General features: G+C 46.3%; 2 protein-coding genes across 2 annotated transcripts in view; one reads left to right on the forward strand and one right to left on the reverse strand.

The window, feature by feature from the left end:
- The window catches only part of LOC119104374 (C-X-C chemokine receptor type 2), a 47,904-nt gene that overhangs the window by 1,008 nt on the left and 23,069 nt on the right, over positions 1-23,827 (forward strand). The gene's annotated exons all lie outside the window — the stretch shown is intronic.
- LOC119104471 (cold shock domain-containing protein E1) lies at positions 252-14,984 on the reverse strand. Its single transcript, XM_037228186.1, has 2 exons — positions 14,744-14,984; positions 252-5,614 (listed from the first exon to the last, which is right to left on the reverse strand). Exon 2 carries the CDS (start codon positions 5,589-5,591, stop codon positions 4,188-4,190), a length of 1,404 nt encoding a protein of 467 aa, XP_037084081.1. The 5' UTR covers positions 5,592-5,614; positions 14,744-14,984; the 3' UTR covers positions 252-4,187.

Here is a 23,827-nt window from a genome sequence, read left to right on the forward strand (position 1 = left end):
GAAACAAGTTTGGACAGTTTGGAGGGTTTTTGAATTTTTCATCTTATGGAGTATTTGGCATTTACATCTTACTTTTTTTACAAAATAAAGTACCAAGTGAACTGGCTATTTTCTAAAACAAAACAATATACATATATGTGTATATATATATATATATATATATATATTTACAATACAAAAGAAAGAATTTATATATTTATGTATATATATATGTATATATATATATGAATTCTTTCTTTTGATTTGTTCATTAACTTTTCGGAATTTATTTGTTACACTTAGTTTCCCCTTCTGTACACATTGGAGCACCCATGAGGGCTTTCCGTCAGGACTAAGAGGAACAAGGTGAGTAATCTGAGTACGCCATGAAGCAAAAATCCATCTGTATGAAGGAGACACACAGTATTTTGCATCAATAATGCAAATCACATCAAAAGGTTGCTGTCAAACAAACGGAAGAGTGTGCATTTTTGTCAAACAGACTGAAAAAATACGCAGCAGAACTTTTACCCATGGTTGTCTCTGCACTATGTACGGCTTAATGATCAATCCAGCGCTAAGCGTATATTATTTGACACGTTGTTGTAGGTCGAGTCCTGTATATTTAAGGAACAGGGCTGCATTGCACCCGCAATCAGATATTTATAACACAGCCAACACCATCTGATTGTATCCAAGGGCGATTTACAAATTTAGTTTTTTCTGTCGGATTCATAACAGGGTGGAATGAGATAAATTGTTCAACACAGATATCTTTCACCAAGCCCCGCAGCGATTTTTACCATGGAAAGTCAACACATCAGTGCCACAGGAAATCCATTATAGGCATGCATGTACTGGCCTCAGAATACGGATTTTTCGCTCGGCTCCACGTTTGTCGAACCGCCACGTCTCGACCGATTCCTTATAAAACCAGCGAATCCAGTGCTTCAAACTATTTGCCCCAAGCATGTCCCCGCTTCTTTTATAAGAAAACAAAAATTGTAGCTCAAATTCAATCGTACGCGTTTGCAAATCCGTAAAAACATAAGTGAGAAATGCATACGAGAAACAGGCCAAAGCACATACCAATCAGGATGCCTATTATACTAAAGACCTTATAAACGACGCGCTGGAATATTCCGCCTGGGCTTTGGACGATGCCGGACGGTCTCCTATCAAATTTTACGATGAAGTGTATCATCGCTGGTATTCTTCGGTGGACAACAGGAATGCTGGTAACAATCAGAAGCATGGCGCGAGAGTGCCGTGGATGTTTTTTTTTGCGTCCCTTCACACCTGAATTCTGCATTTTCCTCTTACAATGCACGCCAATTTCCATGAGGGTCCTTCGCCCGGTACGTACGTACGCGCGCGCGCGGCGCGTGCGTGCTCCCTTGACACGGACTCTGTCATGGATATATTATTATTTTACGTGATGTTTACCCCCAGCTCTCCATACAGCTTGCCGCCAGTGTTCCATTGACGCATTAGTTATGTCCACAACGCTAGCTACAAATGACCCCCCCCCCCCCCCCCCAATGGATTGTGAAAGTGAACAGCATTTGCACGGCCGCTGCTCAGCTTGTGCTATCATTGGGGTCAGGAGAGGGGGAAGGGGGACACCAGTGCCGATGCCAGATAGGGTCGATGAAGCGTCGTGCTCTGTCGTTACCGCAGCGATGCGATGTGTGGTGGTGGTCTGGAGTGGATCCAATAGCCGAGAGCTGAAGCGGACTACGCACACGGCCTTTGCCTGGTCAGGACATGTGTGATGAGATCATACCTTGAGGCAGCACGCGGTACCAGCTCTGCCAGCTGGCGGACAAGCATGGAGCCGAACAGAACAGTCTTCTGTGTAGCCAAGTCCGCAGAGTGGACTTGATGACCCGTGAACACTCAATGAGATCCGTGAACACGCATTGAAACCCGTGAATACGCATTGAGATCCGTGAACACGCATTGCGATCCGTAAATACGCATTGATATCCGTGAACACGCATTGTCATCAATAAATGTGCATTAAAATACGTGATTTTACATGAGATTCAAATTGTGGTACTATATCCAAGTGGTATTGTTTGCCGATATTCTTTGCACGCAATAAAAAAAACAATCAAGCGTTCCACCGTATTCGAATTGGGGCCTACCGAAGCGATTGCCATCGCTCTCCGTCGCGGTGCGAGACGCTGGTATCGTCTCTCAGATGAGCCGCATTCCCCTCTCGCATCCCGCTACAGCCACTGGCGCACCTTACGGGCTCCGAACAGGCGAAAGTGAGAAAATTGTCAGCCTTATTTCTGCGGCCATGGTCGTGACTCTTCCATCGGGTTCATGGGAGAGTCCGTCGTACCAGTGACTGTCAGCGTACCACAATGCCTACTCGTGGCTCGTCTTTACATCGCGAAACAAAGTTAATCAGTTGTTCCGATACCAATGGTGTGTGCGTTCGGCTTCGGAACAGCGACATTATTCGCTCAATAGGCTGCTTTATCAACGCATTCTGGTCACAGGTCGGATTACGCCATATCAGCGGTCGCTAATGTACGCTGTCACACGCCAGTTTCAGTCATGACGCAATACTACGTAAATGCAGCGTCATAAGCATGCGTCATAAGAAAAACCCCTGCTAAAGGTACATGGGTCATCCAAAGGACTTCGTAATCACGGGTTGTTCTAAATCATGCAAACGAGGGGCAGGCCGAGAAAAGATTCTTGATACGAAAGCTCTGGCCTGGATTAGACGTAAGCCGTTGTGATCACCGCCCTGTCCGTCCCCATCAACTCAGTGTGGAGATCAGGTTGTGGAGTCACAAGTGCATCACACATTACAGTGTCCCAAGCAAGCAACCCTAACATGAACATTAGACAAAGCTCAGAAAGTTATACTGTACACTCTTAAAGGCAGCCTCAATCCCGGATGAAAAAATTAATAAACCTCAAAAACTCGCCAGAAAGTTCGCGTCAAAAAATCGTCGGACATGCCCTCTTCAGTTGAGGTTTAAAAGTTATGGCTCGCTCAGTTGTTATAACTGTATTTGTTTGTTGTGCTTCATTCAAGTTTGAGACTGCAGTTAAAGGGAATGTTCCACATCTGAAGATATTGAGTTAGGCATCAAATATGATGGGAAATACTTCCTTGTAACTATTGGTAAGCTTTCAAGGTACACAAACGACGCAAGTGGCAAAATTTCAAGGTTGATAAAAATGGGCCCCATTACGTCATTGTTTGTTGGCGTCACGAAATGGGTTTGTGACGACAGCAAAACCTGGCAGCATCTGGCAGCCAGACCTAAAGAATACCTCGAAACACACGAAACCTGACGTCAACCGGCCATTCTCGTCGCGTCTTATTTTTTATAACTCCGGGAGAGTGCCCATTTTCTGGGTGCCGTATTTTTTTTTTTTTAGCAAACTGACGTTTTTTTCTATAACATTGACCCGTGGCCTAGAAATGAGGAAAAATTACCCGTTCACGACGGGTATCGCGCAGCCAATCATCTTCCACGGACAGCATCATCACATGTGCAGCATCATCGCCTTTGCGAATGCAGCAGTGACCATGCTGTTTTGAAAATAAACAAAAAAAAACGACCTGTTAACCACGGGGATCTAATGACGGTTCTATGGCGTCATTAATCAGAAGGCGATTTTAAAGTACGCTCTAAAGAAGACTTTTCGTACTTTGCGGACGTGCAACTCAGGAACCAGAGCGTTTGGGTCTTAAAAAGGCATATCCGTGAACTGCGTCAGGATGTCCTCGAGATGGCTTTTTCATTTCAAAACGCCATACATATGTGGAACTTTCCGTTTAAGAGTGTACAGTATAATGCTAATAAAGATGCGCAGTCCCAAAGAGGGTTTGCTATCGCTAAATAAAGGTTGCGCAGGTCCAGTGATAAGGCGCCATATTCTGGCGCTGCACCAATCGCAAAGCGCCTTGTGGTTAATAGATGCGACCCGCTCTAAGATACTAGACTGAACAGATTGTAGCCGAACTAGGTTAAACACTAACAAGCCGCGGACGGGCGCCCCTTGCAGAAATCCGAAAAGTCCACCAGCACGGGCAGTCGCTGACGACGCCACAGCAGTTCGTCTGCCGCCGGCGCACAACGCGATCTACCGCAGCCTGGCTGTCTTCCGTGCCGTTCCACTGTTCTTTCGTGCCTTCCGTGTGTTTCTTCCGTGTCGAGGGTCGGTTCCACCGTTCAGTCGAGAGACGGCTGCGGTGGAGGACCGGAGGTGGCCGGTCCGCTCGCCCCGCCGCTGGGCGCAGGTCTGCTGCCGTCGCCTACCCGAACCACCTGGACTGCCACCGGTTGTTCATCTCTATGATCAGAAGCATGCGTCAGACTGAACTCCACTTCATCTCCTACGGCAAGTTTCTGACCGTTCTGAACTTCCGAGAAGTGAAAGAGCGTGCCGCCCTCGTGCTCCAAGAAGCCGTACCTTTTGTTGGGAACGAGGTGTTTGACGGTGGAGCGAAGTCTCGCACGGTCCACGGTGATGTTAGCCGCGCGCTCTGTGTTCCCCTCCAGCTGGAATGTCACCTCTTCACCCACCCCCAACAATCCGCACGTGTTGCTGGCGGAATACACACCGAACTTGTATATGGCGCCCGTATCGCTGTCCTTCAGGCTACCGGAGATGTCAATGGTGTAACGGTCTCGGCTTACTGGATGGAGAACGACACCTCGGTGCATCCCGGGCAGCAGCGTCGGGCGTGCGATGGTACCCGCTGGCAGCTTGGTCACCCTTTCCACCACCCCGCGTTGGCTCTGCGTGTACTCCACCTCGTCACCACGCTGCGGTGGAATACCCTCTGTGCAGGCCAAATGGAAAGAGGTACTTCTGTGGTTCATGGTTTCAATGAAACCAAACTCGCCGGCGACAGAACACACATATCCACGCAATGTGGCACGCTCCAAGACAAACCGATTGCGCCGAACGTTGACCGGCAGAATTTGAACGGCTTCAGACCGGTTACCATTTTTGGTGGTAACTTCAACCAGACTACACTCCACTTCGTCGCCTTCAGCAAGCTGTTGGTCGTCCTTTACTTCGCTGAAGAAGAAGAGGGTGCCATTGCCGAGTTCGAGATAACCAAAGCCTTTACTGTAATTTATGCTGCTGACAGTGGAGCGGGATCTTGATCGCTCCACAGTGATGTTGGCTGCTCTCTCGTTGTTCTTCTCTAGCTTGTACATCACTTCTTCTCCCACTACCAACTTACCCCATGTGTTGCTGACAGCAGACACGCCGAACCGGTGCTCAGTGCGCTTGGCTTTGTCCTCAAGGCGACCGGAAATGTCGGCCACGTCGGTCGCTGAGAGTATTTGTTGAGTCACGACGCCTCGTCGAGGTTTTTCGCTCCGCAGCGCCGGGCGCGCGATGGTGCCTGCTGGCAGCTTGGTCACATGCGCCGCCCTGCCGGGCTTCTCCAGTGTGAACTCCACCTCGTCCCCACGGCACAATGGGACATTTTCTCCGCCTCCCGCGAGTTTGCTTCGATCGAAATCGACGCTCCGATAATCCCTGGTTTCAATGAAGCCATACGTAGATTTCATACCGATCACATAGCCTAGATAAACAGGAGGTGGCACCGAACTCATGTCTTCACTGGTCTGAGTTTCCCCTGTGGAGGAAAAATCAGTATTTTATTCTGTCATGAACGATTGAGGCAAAATTTCACAGCACATTACGCTTGGAAATGCGACATGAACCATCGATGTTATTTAAGAGCAATAGTTGTTACTTCTGTTCTCACGTCGCAAGAGGTGGCTATAGCGACAAACATCTTCGAAGGCAACGCTTTCTTGTCGTACATGAAGTTCTCATTAACAAATTCCAGGAGCAGAAGAAAGGTATCATACATTTTCCTTATTTGTATGTTAATATAACAATGCATTAAAATGTCACGCAACTAAATTTTCTCGAGATTTTTTTATAAATTTTCTATATATATAAATAATATAAATTAAATTAAAAAAGATAAATTTTCACAGCTAATTCAAGCCAACAAATGGTCACCGGTGCTCATATCAGATCAATGGCCTTACTTAATTCAGTTCAGAACGTCAAGATGAACAACAACTTTTGACGTTATTTTGATATTTGGAATTGCCATCAGTGATAAGAACGACGCTATGCAGTATGGTCCTAAATGCAAGCGGTGATTGGGATCATCTTAAGTCCATGACCTCCCCTGGCCGTCATGAAGCCAAAACATAGTGTTTGTTGACGTCCCACCAATCAATGATTTCGAAATGACCTTCAAATGCTACCTCATAAAACAGCCCGGGTGGCTAGTCGGATGCCCTTCGCTCGGGTGGGGGGTCAATTTGACGCCCTGAGATCTCAGGAACTAAGAGAGTTAGAGACACTAAATTCACAGGGTGTGTTGAGCTGTACGTGAACTCACTTAGGTCAAAGTTTTAGGTCTTAGACCACGACCTTCAGGTCAAAAAAGGTCAATCAAGGTCAAATTTTAGGTCTGTCTCCAAAGGGCGACTTAAACCTAGATAACTGTTCTAAGCAAGAAGCCTCATGCTCACTTAAGGTCAGTGACCTTGCTTGCCCTTTTGAGAGTCATGGTGACCGAGATCATGCAAGACTGCTTTGAGTTGTGTACTTGAATAAGCGACAAAGATTACGCTACTCAGAATGCTCGGAAACACAAAATGTTGACCTGGGTCATTTTAGGTCAATGACCTATTTTGGCCTTTAAAAATTCCATGGAAGGTGTATAATGCGATTCCTGTTATCAATAAACTCGAAATGAGCACCAGAAACTATCCAGTACAGTAAGCCCTGGAGCAATAAAACAGGTTGGTTTGACATTGGTCTTACCTTTATACCTGACCCTAGGTCAATTTAATTTGCTCAATCAATTGTTGTGCTGAGTAAGAAGATGGCTCAGAGATGTGTGGCTTCGTCTAACACTCCGTTGTTGGATCAGACTGAGCGATTCCCTAGAAATTGCCTTTGCTGAAACCATGGCCTGAATTTGATCTGCCATAGGACAGCAGCCTGACAAGTTACATCTACATTTGTTATGTCAGACAATCCGCTATTCAATTGTTTATAGCTATGCAAAATTTGGCGGCGCTACCCCGCACTGTTTGAAAACCATTCCGGAAAAACCTTCGAGGGGATCAAGTTGACCCCTCACTCGAGCGCTTGTTAATAAGCCGGCTTGGTTCTGCTCTCGGTCTGGTCATTACATCCAACATCAATGGAATTCATCCAGGCAAATAAAACAGTTGCCTTATTTTGGAATCCTATAGTTAAAATTGCTGAAACTATCAAATTTCTCCTTTTGCTCGTGCTGCAGAAAATAGTGAAGATCATTTATGTTTGCAACTGGGCATCGCACAGCTGCATCACGTCACATTTATGCAGTTGTTAAAATGAACAAATTTGCTGCTCATCTTTCAGTGCAACGCCATGATAGACATGCACCATTTCAAAATATACGGGGGACAGCTTGTCTGTGATCCCCTTTTTCCATTTTGAATACCCTAGGGGAATGAGCGCAGTATCTTACATTTTCCGGACCCCAGGTTATGTGGAACGTACCTACACATGGCACCCGACAGCATCAGCGGTTGCTGTTGTTTGCGGTTGCTTGTGTGACAGTGCGGGCATTGTGACGTCTATGACGTCAATGCTGATATATTCCTTAGAGGAAATGTTGGCTAAAAGTTAAAAAGGTGGCGTTCTACCGAATGTTTTAAAAAGAAGACGCCACGGCAACTCTTTTTTTCCTGCTGGCGTTTTTTTTCCTCTTCTAGTCACGTATTTCTTACAGACAGCTCGGTTGGCGCCGTGTGCACCGGAGCAAAACCTCTCACTGGTTTATGGGTTAGCTACGCATTATACAATTAGGGAAATATTACAAGAATTAGATTTGTTATTTGCAAAGAACTTAACACATATTGCATGACAAATTTAAGTATTGAACACAAAAATTGTGTCCATCAAGTACAACCTCTTGAGCTGCATTACCATAAACTCCCGTTTGAACTTTGTTTGGAAGGGAGCTCACCGTGAAATGCGGTGTTATGACCGGAAACCTGTGCGGAAATCGTGAAAACCTGCAATTTGGTAGTCCCGCAAGCTGTGCAAGCGTGGGATCGCACTTATTTTACAAAAGAGTGTGAATCAGGGGCTAGAAATGGATGTGATCACTGGTGGTGCGTGCCAGTGGCTTGTATTGAACTTGATGTGATGAGGAGTGTGCGTATGAGGTTTGTAGTTCTGAAAGAGAGCATTATTTTGGTTTTCTTTGAGTCTACTGACTCGCAATAAAATGTGACATATCGATACCTGCATCTATCTTTATGTTTGTGTTTGAACAGGCCAAGGTAGTGATGCTCGTAAACTGAAAGAAACGGTAGCATCTATGTTGTAGGGGTGTACAAGAGTAATTTGCCACTTCATTATGATCTTGCAAACATTTTGAACCAATGTCCTAGAGTTGCCGAATTTGGGTGTAAAGCAACACCCTATGAGGAGGAATTTTTCACTCCTTTTCCCCATATTTTATGTGAAATTTTCACTCCTGCCTGACATTGTCTAAAGGCACATGCCAAACCCCTATTTCCCTTTTTGAGGTTTTCAGATGTCATCCAAAGCCGAGCTCACTTGAAACCACCAAGCACAAACGAGGCTCCGCAGAACCTGGACACATATGGCTATTTTCTACCTCACCTACATCTAAATCATGTCTATGTATCCGCAGAGCAAGGGTGCCAGGTACCTCCAAGCCCAGGAACCCCAGCGACGCCAGCCGCTTGCACACATTCAGTTTGGTTTGTTTACAAAATGCATCACAATCTGCAGCTGTGCGCCAAATGCAAGGTTTTCATGCATCCCTTATTTTCTTGGTCTCACCACCACACTACGAAAGCAGAGCCTGGCGCAAACACCAGCAAGGCCTGGTAGAGAGTTTTACTCCACGTACTTCTTTTTTCCCGAGGAAACTTGACTACTAAATTGCATCGCTCACGAAACGCAGGAGAGAAAAGTTCAAGAAATGTCTTTTAATTTAAACTTACAAGATGAATATCACCATTGAAGCACTTCTATTAGCAGATTTTAGGTCAAATCAGCCGATTGCAAAATTTTGCGAGAAAAGTACCAGCCTCCATATTTATTTAGCTACTTTTGTTTTTCTTGTTATCATACCAGCGTCATACCACTTTATTCTTCATTCCTTTTCAGTTGCCTTTAGAGGTACCATCTACTGCTTAAAATGTTGAGAAATTTCTCTGCAAGAAGCTCCAACTGCAAGCTTGTACGTATTTCATACATAAATTGGATAAATTCGCCAGCCGCCCAAACATGTTTGATATGCACCCAAGCGTGAACAATTCACAGGGAATGAAGGAGACAATTTGAAGCACGGAACTTATTTTTACCGCCATTTTTGCCCTCTTAAACCTTCGGTTAACCGTTTTCTTGGTTCATGGCGGTGCTCAATAAGGATAAATCCAAGCTTTTCGAGTTTCCGATTTATCATGCTACCTGGCAAGGCTTAAAATAGCCTTGCATAATGTTCTCTCTGTATCGCAGCATTAGAATATGCTGCCACACTCAGCTCTGGGATAGACCTGACGCATCTAATACAGAAGTGTTTGATGGCGAAATTCTGCCCTGTGGAGATGTTTATCATGCGCACCTCCTACTTGTTTCGCATTCTAATTTCGAAGGTTGTTGGGCATGATTGATAGTCATATTTACGGGGTGAATTGGATGACTGTCTGCCAGCAAGCCATGCAAAAGGTACTGAATTTTTGTTTTGGGGGGAGCAGGAAGAAGCCGGTTAGTCTCCTGTGGACCAAGTAATTACTTACCTGCTTTCAATACATGACTGGTAACGAGAGTTAGCCATTTTCTGTCTTAATGCATCAAGTTTTGCCATAAGACAAATTATGATGCTGCAAGGCATGCAGTTGGCTTATTTTGTTACATATTCTTGGTTATTTGTCCCAAATTTCTTGCAGTGGCCCCTCATGGCTGCTTTAACCAGATGTTTTCTATAGTTGTCATGGTTTGCTGACCAGCAAATGACTGAACCGTATATATGCACTGTATTTTCAACACAGGGATACTCTAAGCTGCATATCACTTATAATATGAGCTAAATGCTGCTGTGTAACAAATAGACCAACCCATTTAAAATGTGAAGCCAACATCTCAGACATTGTCATGAAATACAAATAAACAAGCCCAAATGGATGCATTTGCTGCAGCTGAAAAGGTAAGCAGCAATACTGGCATGGTCATCTGAAAGTTACGTTATTTTTGGAGAGGAGAGATTGTTTTGTGGAGCATACCCATTATTGCCTGTGACACAGGCTAACCATGACAATCAAAATAAGTTGTTCAAAGTGATTTAAAGTGTTTTAACTTGCATGTTGTCAACTTTGTCTGATGTCAACAAGCAAGCAAAAATGAACTGAATAAAAATGCAAGCTGAAACCAGCCAACAACTAGCTTTAAATATCATGTTTTTATCACAAGTACTACTGTCAACAGATAGGTGAGTTGAGATGATGTTCATCATATGGGCTACTCTAAGTTAGGTTAAGTTGGTCAAGTGCATGGAAAGTGGCAAAGGAATTGTGCAAGAATCATTAACTCACACCTCCTGCTGTGATATATACAGGTTATACAGGATGAGATGATGTAAAGCCTCCTTAGGTTAGGCATAAGCTACTTTCATGGAAATAAACATAGGTATTTTGTAAGAAACAGTGACAAAATGTTTGTTTTCCCTGACCCCACCTTAGCAGAAGCCAGAAGTATGTCTATCGTGTTTGACTTGGTGCTGGGCTGATGTGTAGGAGTCCAATGTTATTTTGTTTGAGTGTTTTATGCTTGTTGAATTTTTTGTTGTTATATTGTTATTGAATTTGCTTTGCTTTGCTTTGTTTTATTTTAAAAGTGCTGTGGAAAGTAATTCAAAATTGCGGCATGAAATTATTGGTGTTAATAATTTGTTATACTCATAATGCTGTCATGAAATTACTATGCTTTAACACACGCCCGGCTGGCCGGCTAGACACCCTTCGCTCGGGTGTAGGCGGGGAGGGGGGGGGGGTAATTTGAACCCCCCTCCTCTGAGATCTCGGGAACTAAGAAAGCTAGAGACACCAAATTTACAGGGTGTATTGACCTATACGTAAACTCATTTAGGTTAGGGTTGCAGCTTCCCAGGTCATGACCTTCAGGTCGAATCAGGTCAAACAAGGTCAAATTCCAGGTTGGTCTCCAAAGCACCCCCAGAACCTAGGCAACTGTCTCTAAGGAAAAGGTCACAAACCCATTGGAGGTCATTGACCTTGTTTGACCCTTTGAAGGTCATAGTGACCACAATGATGCAAGACTGCTCTGCATTTTCATTTGAATAAGCGACAAAGATTACGCTAGGCACTGTTCCTAAAACAGAATGTTCGACCCGGGTCGTCTTAGGTCAATGGCCTGTTCTGACCTCTAAGAAGTAAACTGAAAATGTATAATGCGGTTCCTGCTGTCAATAAATTCGAAATGAGCACCAAAAACTATCTCATACAGCAACCCCTAGAGTAATAAATCATGTCGGTTTTGACCTTGGTCCGACCATCATACCTGACCTTAGGTCAGCGTAATTTGCTCATTCGATATTTTCGGTGCCTAAGAAAGCATCTCAGATGTTTATGTCTTCGTCAAACACCCCGTTGTTGCACCAGATTGAACGACTTCCTAGAAATTGCCTTGGCTGAAACTTCGGGCTGACTTTGACCTGTCATAGTTCAGCGACATTACAAGGTACATCTAAAATTGGTATGTCAAATGATCTGCTATGCAATTTTCTACAGCTATGCAAAATGTGGCGCGGCTACACTGCGCTGTTCAAAAACCATTCGGGAAAAGCCTTGGGGGTCAATTTGCCCCCCCCCCCCACACCTGAGCGCGTGTTATTGTATTCTGTTTCACTTTAATGCCCTAAGATGTTAAAAAACGAAATATTTTTTGTCAGGTTTCTGATAATACGTCCATGCCAACTTGAAATACATGTCTTTGTTTGCTGAAGCATCCGTCACGAGCTCGAAAGTTCCGTCTTTTGTGAATGAATTTGTTCACTCCCGCATGGTCTCTTTGCGATGGAATTTTTCACTCCCACCCTAGTTCAAAAGCGATTCTAGCTCCCTGCAGCAAACCATGCGAAAGGTACTGACTTTTTGTTTGCGGGGAGCGGGAAGAAGTGTGCTCTTAAAAAGCCAGCAAGTCTCCTGTGGAGCACGTAATTGCTTGCCTCACCTGCTTTCATCACATGATTTGTAGTCAGAGCTAGCCATTTCCGGTTTAAATCCATCAATTTTTGTCATAAGGCAAATTATGATCCCATATGACTTGTAATTGACTCATTTTGTTCCACATTCTTGATTATTTGCCTGAAATTGCTTGAAGTGGTCCCTCATGGCTGCTTTAACCACATGTTGTCCATAGCTATCATAGTTTGCTGACCAACAAATGGCTGTACTGTATATATATGTACTACATTTTTAACACAGGGATACTCCAAGCTACATAGCAATTATGAGGTAAATATCAGTATGTAGCAAATAGTCAGACTATCCCAATCAAAATGTGAAGCGAACACATCTCAAACTTTGTCATTAAAAATGAATACACAAACCTAAATAGATTCCTTTGCTGCAACTAAAAAGGCAAGCAGCAAAACTGGTAGGGTCATCTAGAAGTTATGTTCCTTTTGGAGAAGTGAGATTGTTTTGTGAAGCATACCCATCACTGCCCTTGACAAAGTTCAATCATGGCAATCCGAATGAGTTGTTCAAAGTAATTTGAAGTGTTTTGATTTGTGTGTTGTCAACTTCATCTGGTGTCAACAAGCTGACATAAATGAACTGAATAAAAATGCAGGTTGAAACCAGTTAGAAATGGGCTTTATCATGTTTTTATAACAAGTGCGGCTGTCAACTGTTAGGTGAGGTGAGTTGAGATAGTGTTCAACATATGGGTTACTCTAAATTAAGGTTAGGTTAAGTTGGTTAAGTGCAAGGCAAGTGGCAATGAGAATCGTGCAATAATCAGTGACTTAAAAATTATGGTATGTTGCTGTTGAATGTTAAATGTTATGCTGCTGTGATACAAACAGGTTAGACAGGATGAGATGAGGTAGAGCCTCTTTAGGTTAGGAATAGTTACGCTACTTTCATGGGAATAAGCGTTGGTATTTTGTAAGAAACATTGACATCATGTTTGTTTTCCCTGACACCATCTTAACAGGAGCGAGAGGTATGTCCATTGTGTTAGACTTAGCCATGGGCTGTTGTGTAGGAGTCCAAGGATTTTTTGTTGTTTGAGTGCTTTATGCTTGTTGAATTTCCTGTTGTTGTTTTGTTGTTGTTCTCTTTTGCTTTGTTTTAGGTTAAAAAATGCTGTGGAAGGTAAGTGCAAAGTGCAGCACAAAATTATTGGTGCTGCACAGTTTTTTATGCTCATTACACTGTTATGAAATTGCTGGCTTTAATAGATTCTGTTTCACTTAAATGGCCTAAGATGTCAAAAAAACAAAACAGTTTTGTCAGGTTTATGATATTACATCCATGACAATTTGAAATATATGTCTTTGTTTACTGAAGCATCTCTCACTAGTCCATAAGTTCCATGTTTTGTTAATTGAATTTTTCACTATCGCGCGGCCTTTGGCGATGGAATTGTTCACTCCGACCCTATTTCAAAAGCGATTCTAGCTCACTATGTTTAAGTGCCCTGAGTGACAGGTAGCCGGCCGGACGACAGTTCCTTCCGTTCTAACAACGGACATCCAGGCAAATTTGTTTTAGTTCGGGCGGTGTTGCACCTGACCTTCAAGGAGGTTCGTTGCTGGACTTATCATTACTGATTGACCGCTCGCTAGCGCCCTAGATCGCCCGTACAAGATGTCAGTGGCTGTCGCTCACACCGTTTTCAGCAGTGAAGGCTTAAACTGGGAGGCGATGCTGAGAGGGTCGCGGGTGTTGTTGCGAGGGCACTTACTGCGCTCTGACCCATCCAACTTTCACAACTTTTAACATTGCATCATAGTTTACCATGGTGGCGCGCACTTGCTGTACGCAGCGCTTCTTCATTGACGTTCCGCGCGTGTTCGGGTGCACCGTGCCGCCGCATCGCCGGACGGCGGCCGCCCGCCAGCCAGGCACGGGGGAAGTCCCCCAGCAGACCTTTGCTCATGGCAGGATCTGCTTCTTTGTCGCGTAGCATGCCGGCGGATGGGTGTGGCCGCTAGAGTTTCAAGTATCTCGCTAAAGCATTTCGCCCAGGATGAATCATATCGAAATAGGGCGAAGGTGTTATTTATCCTGAGTCATGACTTCCAGATCGTGCATAGCTGGTTCAATAGCCAAAATCATAGCTGATTAGACCAACAGATTTCAGCTGAAATGAATTGAATGTTTAGCGAGATGCTTGAAACTGGTGCGACCACACCCATTCTTGGCCTTGCAATGCGGCGGAAAAGCAGCTCCTGGCATATGCATGCAGGTACATTGCGGCTCTAGCGCTGCACAAAGCTGTATTCATGCCAACGATCGTCATGCATTATCGTGTCGGTTTCTGCAACAGTACATCAAACTTTAAACGCAGATAAATTACGGAGTCATTCCGCAGCCCGATAAACTCAGAACAATCAAGAGTCTCATGCATCATACACAAGTACGGCAAAAGCAAGCACAAATCAGAATAATATGCGTACCAAGTATTGTCGTCAGCGGACCGATGTAGTGCACCGCCACACCGTAGCGAAGCTCGCACGGAAGTGGTAAACACGGTGCGCCTGACGTGGCAGGGGACGATAACGGCGAGGCTGACGTGGCGGGAGTTCAAAACGGTGCGACAAAGACGAGCAGCGAAGGGTTTAGGCACTAAGCTGAAGCTGTGTGTCCGGAGCCGTCAGGCGCACCCCTTCGTCGCTATAGTTGTCGTGATTTTATATTTGGGGGGATCTGCATAGGCTAGGGATGTCATTCCGCTGCGCCGAAGATCTGTTTTAGAAGCCGTATGGGCCGTGTAATCTTATCAGAAAAGCACAAAGACGTTCGGCCTCAGGGGTGCCGTCAGTTCTAGAAGGAGGGAAGGCATGGTCCTTAAAGCCCCTGGCTACGCAAGGGGGCTTTACCCATATACACTTTGTTATTGTTATGTTACCAAACATCCCGGAAATGTTCTACTAATGTACATAAACTAGCGTGACCTACAATTTAAATGAAGTGAGGTGACGTATAAGTGAAGTGAAGTGACCCGCAAGTGAAGTAGCGCAGAAGTGAAAAACTAGGTCAGGTGGTAACCTTTCCATTCCTGTGTTGCGGCCGCCGCAGGTTCACTTAACATGTCATGAGACATAACTAAAGTTACAGTTGTCTCTCTTCCCATTGGTGCAGAGAGAGAGTTGCTCTTGCCATCTCGCGTGAGTAAGTACTGTTTGGTCTCGTAAACGCTCCTGTGGAAATTGCACTTGACGTCTCAGCAATTTTGGCGAGGCTACTCAGTGCCTCGGACGAGTGCTGGCCAAGGGCTCTGCTGAGCAGAATTGTTTTATAAATTAATGTTTTTGAGCCAGCTCGGAACCTGTTCACATATTTTGGGATATAATTCAACTCATGACTTAAAGTCGTTCCATTTTTTATCATTCAACTCAGCTCAGACCTATTCCTTGCGAAAAAAAAACACTTGGCTAATGTCTCGCGGAGATCCCAAAGTCAAAAATCCTTTCCAGATGTGGCGCATTACCTCATGAGTCTTGGGCAATTTGACTCATTCATGTATATATGTAACAGCTGTTGTAAATGGCAGCATATGTGTTGTGCAATACCGCCTTCTTCACATCCTCGATGTTACGAATATATTTTCTGTTATGTGGCGCAATGATATATATATATATATATATATATATATATATATATATATATATATATATACCGTGGCATGGAGAATGGATCCAAATAGCTTTTCGGCAAGTCTGTTTATTAACCTACCAAATGCAGTGCAGCAATCAGTACTCTTCCTGTAACCTGCCCCAAACAGTTCTCTCAAGTCTCAGCTTCAGACTAGCACATTCCTCTTGACACGTACGACCCACGCCCATCAGTTATATAGCCTATAAGTTATACTTCCTGTTTACTTCATATATATTATCACCAATAGCATCCTGAAAATTGTTCAAGAAGCAAATAGCGGTTAGGTATGGATTAGTTGATCGTTGTGACTATTGATAATGAGAAGTATAACTGGGCCTTGAATGATATAGGTACTAGAAACCATTCACTGATTTTGGCATAGAACATAGTAACGATGGATTGTTGTGCCATGCTATATGCTCTGGCTCCCGGCAGCCATTAGCAATATCTTAGATCAGAATAAAAACTGTAACTAGAATTAGTTCCTGTGTCGTTTTACTGTCCGATAAGCCCTCTCCCTGGTTCTACGCTCTGGCTGTTTCGATACCCAGCCCGTTTTCTTGCTAAAGCGTTGGTACACGACTAATTATGTGCTTGTATATCAACCATGCTGCTTGAGGTGTACTGACTTTTTAATAGGAAGTGTGCTGGGAGAAAACATATCCACCGCAAACGCACAAAGAAGACCAACGCCTAAGCTGTGCCACTCACGCAGGGGAACGAAAAGTCGCACCCTAACACTGTGTATCGGAAATGATATTTCATTTCGGCTTGTCCGGGATGACATGCGTAAGACCTTATATGCTTGTCAAAGTTCAGTTCCCGGGAGCACGGTCGTGTCCTGGGCAGTCTCGGCGAGAGAGTGAGAACCGTAACAAACAATAGACATTTAACAAACAATAGACACAACCAAACAAACACATAACAAACAATAGACACAACCAAACAATAGACATTTTAAAAGCTCTGCCGCGGCCGGAAAAGTGGTCGAGTACGTTACCTGGCCCGGTGCTGACCAGGGTTGTTACGCTGCCTGGCCCCTGTCTTTCCCGGAGAGTAGGTAGACGTGGTCTGTGTAAACCGATCGACAGGCGGCGGCGACGCGGTGGCTACGCCAAGCTGCCGAGTGTGCGGTGACGCACGGACCCTAGGCCAACGGTCGGGTGGCCTCAGACGCTGTTCCGTCCAGTGGCGGCGATACGGTGGCCTTGCCGAGCCGCTCCAACATTTCGGTAGCAGCAGTGGGATAGCCATTCCGGGCTGCCGGTCCGCGGCGACGCCCGGCTCTGCGCCGACGGTCGCGTAGCCTCGGACACTGTTCCGTCCAGTGACGTCGACACGGTGATCGTGCCGAGCTGCCGTTTGCGCGGTGGCGCCCGGTATCCACGCCCTCGATCGTGTGATCTCGCTGTCGTCCCGTCCCTACGGGCGGCTGGGCCGGTCGTTGACCCCAGCGTCGGCCCCCGGGACGGGCTAGTCTTGCTGCTAATTGTATGTGAGTCAGCTGGCGCCCGGGCGGATCAGCTGGTCCGGCGGCTCGGCGGAAGATGATCCGCTGAGCCGGGCCGCAGGTCGCAGAATTGCTGCGGTGCATCGACTCGTCTTTCAGCTCTTTTTTCGCATTGTGCTTGCTGCGTAGAAATTACAATGAAAAGTGAGCATTGTACTGATCTCGTAAACAGGTTATGGCCTGAGTTACATGCTGCTCATTTTAACACTTTAAAATGGTCCGTTAATTCGTCTGGGGCGTGCTGCATCTCCTCATGCTACAATTTTAATGGGCAATATTGCTTACTGGCAAGACATTGTCAGAGATGATCAGTTCAAGATTCAGGTAATGACGTGCAAGGAGAATGCCTTTTAGATCATGGGTTAAAGTGGCATTTTTTTCCGAACGAGCCGGTCCATGCCGCAGCTCACCCAAAGAGAATGGCTCATGTGTTCATTGATGACTCAGCTCGAGTGGAACGCATCTCTACTCCCCAGACAACCAGCCCAGCCTGGCTCGGGCCCAGGACAATGGATCCAGACCCGTTCACTCGCATGGCATGGGGCCCAGACTTGAGCCCACCCCTTAACCGGGAAACCTACGTTAATGTTAAGTTAAGTTAAGTTGAAATAGGGCCGCGTCTGTGCGTCAGCGGGAGCTGTGACTCACTCCCAGCAGTTCCCAACTCTCTCCCTTAGTTTCCACTCGATGTGTTTCATCCACGGCTGGGGAACTTGGTTTGAAAGAAGCATACACAATTGACATTGACAAATTGACACAGCCCAGCCTCAAGGGCTCCAACGACGCTGAAGGTCTGCGAATGCACAATTAATCGGATGAAATAGTTAGCACTCAATGCATCCGTATCTCTTAGGTCTCTTTGATTACCCATCAAGCTAATTGAGGCGGCAAATTGCACCTGACGCCAAAGTCATTGAGCTAGCACACCGTACTACACCAAGCGACAAAGGTGACACGATTTTCACACGGCCCCGCCATCAAAATACCGTGCTAAAAACGCTACACAGCCGTAAAAACTCAATACGCAGTAGAACCACGCGTAACCCATGGTTCACCCAGTCTAGCATGGACAAATCTATCTCAGCGTGCATCGGCGTCGCAGGCGTTCCACCACCTGCGACCTCGTGACCTTCACCTGTCCGCGGTCCACCGAATGCGCTGGCGGACCATTCTTCTGCGCTCAGCGGCTGGATGGACGAGTACTCTATGCCCAAGATACGCACCAACAACCGACAAAAACATGCGCCGACATCGAAAGAAAAGATTGCGAAAGAACGACCATCACAAAAAGCAAACGTTATTGAACGCGGCTGTGAGCATCTGCAAAGGTTCCCAAGAGAAGTCAACCAAGACATACTCAAGTTTTAGCACACCGTAACTTTCACGCAGTCACTAACAGCACCAACAGGGCCAAGATGGCCGGGACGTCTCGGCAAACACTGCGGGCCCAGCAGCCCGCAATGGCGTAGATATCAACAGAACCACCCCCTTGAGGCGAACATGGTGGTCAACGCGGAATCTTCAGAGGCCACCTGCGCTGCAGCCTTTAACGACATCCTATAAGGCTGCCGCAAGGTTGTTTATCGAATGAGAGACACGTTTCCTGTCTTGGCTTTTGCACGACTCCGCGTAAAAGTCGACGGCTTTCACGTTGTCTGTTGACCGGGCATGGATTTTAGCGCTGCGTTTGTCAGACATTTAGGACAAACCGGATTTGCGGGCCTTTTCGGACAGATACCAGACGGATACAAATTACATTGATTATTTGGCTGCCTTTCAGAGAGTTCACCATGGGCTCCTGAGCCACGAGCTAAAACTTCAGCGCTGCGATGGCTGCGTATTTTGCAAACATGTGATGGGTTGTAGAATATTTCAGCGTGGTCTGGACGGGAGCGGTCAATTCCTACACAGTGCGGGTCGATCCAGTGCAGCACAAGTTTCTTATTCGGTTACTCACCCATCAATTCTCACATCACTATTTCATACGGGCCGTTGCCAGTGTGCCGTTTTGTGATAGAATGTGACGGTGCTTCCCGCACTTCGAATCAAAATTTCATATCCATTATTTTCTTGGCGGGAAAATTGCAGTGCCGAAATCAGTTGGGGAGAAAGGTTGATGTATGTATGTTAGCTTCCGAGAGATCATCAGGAGGCTTACCGCTGTTACTGCGAGACACCATTTAGAGTTTCACGAAGTCGTCAGGCAGGAATCAACTTCTTTGACGACCAGTGTGCAAGCACTTACGCACCAAATCGGGCAAATCGTTTTCTTTCTTATGTCAGTCTTCTGCTTCATTTTTAAAATCCGTCAGCACGGAGAATGCAGCCCGATTCACTCTTTCTGAGAAACATCTTCCAAGGTAAACTGGACTCTCGAGTCTTGTTAAGCTGTTTCCTTTGCTTTTGCTGCCTCGCCCGACACGCTCTCGAACTCTGCCCGCTGTACTTCGCGATCGCATGCAGACATTATAGAGCAGTCTGCTTTACACACTGCCAAGCGCTGTGAACACTTTCTTAGCAAGCAACACTAGCGCGGATATCTTTCAGGACAGTTTTGGCATTTTTAGAGTTCAAGTAACCAAGTATGCTTCAATCCTCTAGCATCTTCACTTAGCTTCGAGATGATATGCTTTAGTTTTTCGTACTGCTGTGTGCTGCGTATTTGCTGTATTATATTTAGGTAAATCCGCCTGTAAGTGGAGTGTGCTGCTCCGTTAGCGATACAAGGCAATAAAAAAACAAACAAACGTCTAGGCGCAAAAATGTGGTGTGGATTTTGTCCTCACCCTCTTTCTCCACTCTTGGCGGCACTCACTCCCTTTCTCCTCTCCCTCGTCTCTCTCTCCTCTCTGCCCCTCCTCTCTCTCTCTCTGCATCTCTCTCTCTCTCTCTCTCTCCCTCTCTCTCCTTCTCTCTCTCTCCTCTATCTCTCTCTCTCTCTCTCTCTCTCTCTCTCTCTCTCTCTCTCTCTCGCTCTCTAGTCTCTCTCTCTCTCTCTCTTCTCTCTCTCTCTCTCTCTCCTTCTCTTCTCCTCTCTCTCTCTCTCTCTCTCCTCTCTTCTCTCTCTTCTCTCTTCTCTCTCTCTCTCTTCTCTCTCTCTCTCTTCTCTCTCTCTCTCTCTCTCTCTCTCTCTCTCTCTCTCTCTCTTCTCTCTCTCTCTTCTCTCTCTCTCTCTCTCTCTCCTCTCTCTCTCTCTCTCTCTCTCTATCTCTCTCTCTCCTCTCTCTCTCTCTCTCTCTCTTCTCTCTCTCTCTTCTCTCTCTCTCTCTCTCTCTCTCTCTCTCCTCTCTCTCTCTCTCTCTCTCTCTCTCTCTCTCTCCTCTCTCTCTCTCTCTCTCTCTCTCTCTCTCTCTCTTCTCTCTCTCTCTCTCTCTCTCTCTCTCTCTCTCTCTCTCTCTTCTCTCTATCTCTCTCTCTCTCTCTCTCTCTCTCTCTCTCTCTCTCTCTCTCTCTCTCTCTTTTCTCTCTCCTCTTTCTCCCCTTTCTCCCCCTTTCTCCACACGTCCACAAGCACTTCTGAACGGCGCCGAGACAGATTCTCGGAGACCGACAAGTTTGCGTCTTTCTTCGTAAAGCGTCGTTTTCAGTCTCGCGCATAGACCCCTTGCCTAAAGCGCAAACCTGCTTCTAGCAGCTTCTGGCCTGATAGTTTACCAATTGGCAGTTTAACAGTTTAACAGATGGAAGTTTAACAGTTAAACGAAGGAAGTTTAACGATTAAGTATATGGAAGTTTAACAGTTAAACAGATGAAAGTTTAACAGTTAAGTATATGGAAGTTTAACAGTTTAACAGTTGGCAGTAAAGGCTGGCAATTGGCCGGAGATGCTCACGAAGGGGTGTTAGACTATTTCAGGCTCCTCGGGAGTACAATGACCATCAGCGCCGCGGCATCCTTTCCCTGCGTCCGCGGCCCTCCAGAGGCCGGAGAGGTGACGTCGTCGGAAAGGACAGGCACTGGGGGAAGAAATGCGACTTCACTGCTCTCGCTGTTCTCCCAGAGTTCGGTCTCAAAGAGCTCGCAGCTCGGCCTCCTAGATTGATCGCAGCTCGGTCTCCTAGAGTGATCGCAGCTCGGTCTCCTAGAGTGATCGCAGCTCGGTCGCCTAGAGTGATCGCAGCTCGGCCTCCTAGAGTGATCGCAGCTCGGTATCCTAGACTGATCGTGGCTCGGCTGCTATCTTTTTGAAGACGTTTACTCTGGCCGGAGCTCGGTTGTCGCCTGCTTCTTAATGGTCGCTTGGTTCTTTAGTAGCTTCTTCATCTACGCGTTCAAGTCTTGGAGGCTGTCCCACATTGGGTCTCTAGGCAGTTAAATCAGTTGTACGCCTTATTTTCTAGGTCCAAGTTTGAATGCATCATTGTGCCTAATTCGACTCACTGGGAGTGGGCCGGGCCGGGTGGTACGGTGTTCATGGATGACTGGAGAGCCAGTTTTTGCATGGTGTCGCTTCTCTACGGCGTCTCCCTCTTCGAATCTTGCCACGTTCGATTTCGACGGCTCCCCGTAACCGAGTCCATTGCTGTTGTTCTGAGACCTCACAAGCCCCCAAGGCGTGGACAAGAACATTCTCTAGCTCTTCCACAACGAACAGCTCAGTCACTGAGCAAAAGCTTGGACTATTCTCTCCATTGTTCATCATGGTCGCAATTGTTGCATCAGCCTGCCTGCCACCCAAGTACTTTCCGTCGGTGACCTTGTGAGGTCAATAGGCAGCCATCACCGGCGGCCAGTGAGCAGGGGGTGAAAAAACGTAGCAGCACTCAAATCACGTCCGATGTTTTTCCTTTCTTGAACGCTTATTGTGTCTGCATGTGTATATTCTCGAGAATTGCTGGCTGGTGGACTTCAGAAGAAGTCATTAATTTAGCTAATCACCATGCAACGATGGCAACTGAAATCAGGCATTTAAAGCCGTATCAAAGGTCATTGTGACTTCAAAGGCTGAAGTGCCAGCTATTTGGAAAAACGAAAAAGACCTCCCATTATTGGTAATGTAGGTTCTCTGGGTTTGGGGGCAGCAACCTTGTCGATAAGGCTTGTTGAAACGGAATGCGTATTCAGCCTCTTGATTCTGAGGGTATAAAGCATAAGCTCCATTTCTCTAAGGCAGAATTGTTGTTAATTCCATACGGGCCGTTGCCAGTGTGCCGTTTTGTGGTAGTATGTGACGGTGCTTCCCGCACTTCGAATCAAAATTGCATATGCATTATTTTCTTGGCGGGAAAATTGCAGTGCCGAAATCAGTTGGGGAGAAAGGCTGATGTATGTATGTTAGCTTCCCAGAGATCATCAGGAGGCATACCGCTGTTACTGCGAGACACCACTTAGAGTTTCACGAAGTCGTCAGGCAGGAATCAACTTCTTTGACGACCAGTGTGCAAGCACTTACGCACCACTTCCTGCTCTTCCGTTGCGTCAGAGTTTGCCCTACTCCGCTGCGTCAGAGCTTGTCCTAGTGCGCTGCGTCAGAGCCTGTCCTACTCCGCTGCGTCAGAGCCTGCCCCACTCCGCTGCGTCAGAGCCTGCCCTACTCCGCTGCGTCAGAGTCTGCCCTACTCCGCTGCGTCAGAGCCTGCCCTACTCCGCTGCTTCAGAGCCCGCCCTACTCCGCTGCGTCAGAGCGTGCCCTACTCCGCTGCGTCAGAGCAGATCTGCGTGACTCTTTCGTCAGTGAATCTGCCTCCTTCCCCGAGGCCAGACAACGCTCAATACCTTTTCAGTATTCGTCCGGACCTGAAGCTTCCGTCCAATTCTTATAAATACAGATAATCTGTCTTTGGATCAATGCGACGGGGATGGGCTTCAGCCTGATCGCCTCCCAAAGAGGATAGCTTTCTCATATTTGGCAGCGACCCGGCTCGCCCCGCGTCAGCCGAGGCAGGATTTAGGGACGCCAGCTGACTGCACCCGATCCCGTCACTAAAGATACCAACGACGTCATGAATCAGCCTGATTTATGAGGCGTCCCGGTTGCCACACGTTTGGCCAGCAAAAAATCCATTTGTGTGTGCGTGTGGGTGGGTGTGGGTGTGGGTGTGTCTGTGTGTGTGTGGGTGTGTGGGAGAATAAGGGTCTACAATGCTTGTGTGTGTGTGTTTTGTTTGTTTGTTTGTTTGTTTGTTTGTTTGTTTATCGTTTACGTGCACAAGGGAGTGTATGGGCTTGACAGTATAGGGCTACCTTTGACTTGCTTGATTGCTGACTTGTCTGCTGATGTTAACGACCCTGTTACTGTTGAGGACCTTGCTTCTGTTGACGACCCTTGTTACTGTTGACGATCCTGCTACTGTTGGTCTGTGCCTGATGGTTGAGGTGTTTGTGCCGCTGATGTGTCTGCTCTGTTTGTCTGTTCGCGACCATTTTACTCCGC

This window comes from Pollicipes pollicipes, unplaced genomic scaffold (genome assembly GCF_011947565.3).
Source record: "Pollicipes pollicipes isolate AB1234 unplaced genomic scaffold, Ppol_2.1 Scaffold_6052;HRSCAF=7182_pilon_pilon_pilon, whole genome shotgun sequence".
Classification (NCBI taxonomy): domain Eukaryota; kingdom Metazoa; phylum Arthropoda; class Thecostraca; order Pollicipedomorpha; family Pollicipedidae; genus Pollicipes; species Pollicipes pollicipes.

Excerpts from the sequence above, each read along its gene's own strand:
- LOC119104471 (XM_037228186.1), bottom strand. The coding sequence starts at position 5,591 with ATGAGTTCGGTGCCACCTCCTGTTTATCTAGGCTATGTGATCGGTATG.